General features: G+C 38.0%; 1 protein-coding gene across 3 annotated transcripts in view; it reads right to left on the bottom strand.

The window, feature by feature from the left end:
- The window catches only part of SPATA48 (spermatogenesis associated 48), a 26,877-nt gene extending 22,996 nt beyond the window's left edge, over nt 1-3,881 (bottom strand). Inside the window, exons 1-3 of one of the 3 annotated variants that reach the window (XM_019613846.2) lie at nt 3,569-3,881; nt 2,865-2,937; nt 1,712-2,281 (exon numbers count right to left, since the gene is read on the bottom strand). In XM_019613846.2, the coding sequence (XP_019469391.1) occupies nt 1,712-2,207 (496 nt within the window). In that variant the 5' untranslated portion in view covers nt 2,208-2,281; nt 2,865-2,937; nt 3,569-3,881. Of the gene's footprint in view, nt 1-1,711; nt 2,711-2,864; nt 2,938-3,568 lie in introns of those variants that run through there. The other 2 variants (XM_019613847.2, XM_031552785.1) reach the window with 2 other exon arrangements.
- Nucleotides 3,882-3,887: the final 6 nt, after the last annotated feature.

Raw genomic sequence — 3,887 nt, 5'->3', positions numbered from 1 at the left:
TTATTAATCTATATTTACAAATCTGTAGTCAACATTCAGCATCACAGGAAAACCTGGAAATGAATACTAGGTTTGGAAGAACACTTGCAGAGCTATCTCTAATAAATTTATGCTGAACTCTCTCTGTTTCAAGATTTTGTGCACAAGTTAAGTTTAACTTTTGCAGATAGTTTCATTGAAGTTGGTATTTCACACTAATAGTGAACTTCACCCAACAGTAAATCAACAGGAAGTCACCAGGCAATTTCTATCTGACTTCTGGAACTACTCTCCATTCTGGACCACTTTCTTAACTGCAAAACAGATAACTGATTTGATGACATATGGTTTCAGTTTTTGTCTGAGTTCATTTCAAGAGTGTCTAATCTGTTACAGTATTTTTATCTCTGTCTCTGTTTGCTTTTTTTTGTGTTGGAAAAATTAATGATCAGATAGATTATCATACTTCCTCCTTCCTTTTGCTTCTCCATAGGCTTTTAGAAAAAGCTAATCAATCCTGATTGACTTCTTAGATCTAATTTAAGTAGACCACTGAGAGCAAATAGCAAAAATAATTTGGAATGAGAAAGAAAAAAAAGAAAATTATGAGGTCTTATTATTTTATTCTCTGGTTTCTTGGGTTCTTTTGGCTTCCATTACATGACTTCAGTAGGCTTAAAAGGATTTAAAGTGAAAATTTCTAAGACGGAAACAAGGAGCCAAAAACAGTGCTGGAATATATTGTATGTAGAGACATCATGGTGACAATAATATGAATAAGGCACAGTAAAGATGGCGTGCTATCTCTGTATGGTAAAATGGAGCAAATACATTTCTTTATCTTGTTCTGAGTAATGCTCTTTTTATCTATGAGACTTTATTGTGTTATCTGAGTTTTATTTATTTATTTATTTATTTATTTATTTATTTACTTACTTACTTACTTACTTACTTATGTGGTTGTAATGAGCATTTCTCTGTGAAAACTGTGGGAATTGGCTTAATCTTTAGAAAGGTTCAACCTCACTGCTTACCACTAATAAAGTCTGACCTTAGAAGCCCTGGATAGATATTCATTCTCACCAGAATTATCAACAGACTACGGTTTTGAAACTTTGCCAGTAGAGAGAGTAAATTTTAGTTTTGGTGCTGTAATTAATGTGAAATGAACAGACCTAACTTCAGGTGTAACACATTGAAGTACATTAGGAAGGTAATATGTAATTGAAAAAAGATGTGATGGCAGTCTTGAAGGACTTCTGTTCTCCCATCAACTAGATGTTGGACAAACGTCTTAAATGCTCTGTACAGCTATTTTTCAGGAAATGCTAAAAGACACAGAAATATTCAGGGGATTTCCTGACACTTTGCATTTATTTGTTATTTCAGGTTATGTTAAAACAGATACTCATTTCAACTATCATATATAACTTCACAATTTAAGTACATTGTTTAAAATGTTATTTATTTCAAAAATTTTTCTTTTTTTTTTAATGCTTATTAGAATTTGCTGACTTGTACCTCTTTGCTGCAGCAAGGACTGTGACTCACACATTCTACAGCAGTGATTATGTTCAGTTCAAAGATCTCAAATATCCAGCACAAATATATTTTATATGATTGTGCTTTTAGAACCTTGGGGGATGGTGTTCACAAAAAAACTGTATTTATTTATTAAGCATCAATGATTTTTCTTTAGTGATTAGGAAATAAAAATAGTAGCTTGCTTTACCTCTGAGTTTTTCTCTGATCAAAGCAGCTGGCACAGCCCTGGAATTCCACCGTCGGTCCTGGCTGGTTTCCTCTTGGAGGATCATATGCCTCCTGTGAGCAGTCCGTATCCCCTTTCCTGCTGTGGGCACCCGCTGGTGAGGTTTCACATCACTGTAGTCCACCAGGGATTCAATAACTTTTCCAACACCAGGCTGCAGCTCAGCATCCCCTCCTGCGCTTACAAAGCCTGAGCAGGGATCTACTAAAGGCACATCATCTCGGTGTGGGAATAAGGGGTAATTCGGCCCAAACGGAGGGGTGTCTGGATGGAATTTAAGGAAAGAATTGCTGTCTTTCTCTTCAAAGCTGGCAAAGTCATGTCTGTTCTCAGGACCTTTCATAAATGGCATGCACATCTTCTTTAACAGATTTTGATACTGTTGGTGATGCATCCTGTGAATTGGTTCAATTGACATGGCAGCCCGCCTTTCAGCTCCATGAGAAACCATGGTCATTCTCTTCTATTTCTCTTATGTGGCAGCAAATTCAAAAGAGTCCGCTTACTCCCATTTCCTCAAGTTCCTGAAGTCTTAGCCAACAAACCAAAGTAAAAATAAGGGTCATCTTCCAGAACATCAGTACTAAGAATTCATAAAGACCAAAGCAGTGGCTTAAGTGGTGAATTCCTTCCCGAGAAGGGGATTTATCAAAAAGGTGCAAAAAGAATGGTGCTGCTAAATTAACAGTGAGTCTTTTTGTTGTTTGGTGACTATGGAAGCTACTTCACAATGAAATGTCTCCTAGTGTGGAAGATGGTTCACATGTACCAAGGTAACCTCACCCTTCACAAAAATGCAGATAAAAACTTGAAATGACACTGCCAATTACTTATTCACCTACAAGAGGCAAAATTAAGACCTTTTCAATTTTACTAAGGGTTATCTGGTACTTTCATTGATTCATTTTAAAATAAACTATTCTTTTGATATCTAGAGAACAAATCTGAAAATAAACTGAAACATTGACTTAAAATTTATCAAATGCAATCATAGAAAAATAAAAATTCAGTAAACTGAAAAATTATTACTTGGAAAAATAAATCCCATAGACATTACAGCATCCTATGCAGCTTAATTCTGTAGCTTTGCCATTTGCTTTATTGTTTGACAAACCTACTAACGTTGCAGGTCAGAATATGTTGCACTCATTTCCTAATTCCAAATCCTACTGTCTTCATTTAGCAATCTAGGAAAAAAAAAGCAGTCTGAATTATACTGGTACTCTGCATGAATTCAGTGCCACCTGCAAAGGTCCAACACTTCAGAAAAAAGTAAACTATGCTTATTATACAACTTATTATCCAAGGAAGAGTCCTGTGTATTTGCCTTCATTTCACAGACTGAAATGCAAGTAAAACTTTATCCTGGATTTTGTTGGCAGACATTCTGTCTAAATTATCCTGGGAAGCAAATTTGCCAACTAAGCCAACTAAGGCCGAATGGTTTCTGCTGTCAGTTTTCAGAAGTGGTCTGTGATAGAAGAAGCACACAGGGGAGCTGGTCATCTGTCTGTGGTGGTACTCTTAAAGGTTTAAGATTCACAGAATCACTAAGGTTGGAAAAGACCTTTAAGACCATCCAGTCCAACCACTGACCCACCACCACCACCACATCTCTCAGTGCCACTGTTCCTGTGGAGCAGTCTTTCTTTGATGTAAGCAGCTATTTTTCATCTCTGACACAGCAGCCACATTTTTCAAGCAGTGAAATTTTCCTGTCAAACTTTGCTTGCTTCCCAGGCAACTCATTTTTTCCTTCCCCTATTCTTTCAAACACTGCCTTATCTAACCTACTACAAGTTAAAAACACTGGTATACCACAGAAGCCATGCCAGCACACCGGGATTCCAGACACTTTATGAAGCAGCACAATGAGAACCGGGCGGTACCTCTCATGACACTGATGCACAGAGTTCACTTCTGCAACTTCCTCGCTTTTATTTATTTGTTTGTTTGTTTACGTGTTTCTTAAGGGACAACGATGGAGCGGGATTAACCGCGTACCGCCCGGCAGCGGGACGTTCTTAGCTGGAGCTGCCGCCGCGGCAGATGTTTCCCCGGGGTCTGAGGATGTGAAAGCACCACGCTTTCGCTCGCCGGAGCTCAGAGGTGCTCCGCGCTGCGGCCGGGAAAGCCC

Source organism: Meleagris gallopavo, chromosome 3 (assembly GCF_000146605.3).
Source record: "Meleagris gallopavo isolate NT-WF06-2002-E0010 breed Aviagen turkey brand Nicholas breeding stock chromosome 3, Turkey_5.1, whole genome shotgun sequence".
Taxonomy (NCBI): Eukaryota; Metazoa; Chordata; class Aves; order Galliformes; family Phasianidae; genus Meleagris; species Meleagris gallopavo.
This window is presented reverse-complemented; position numbering and strand designations above follow the sequence as displayed.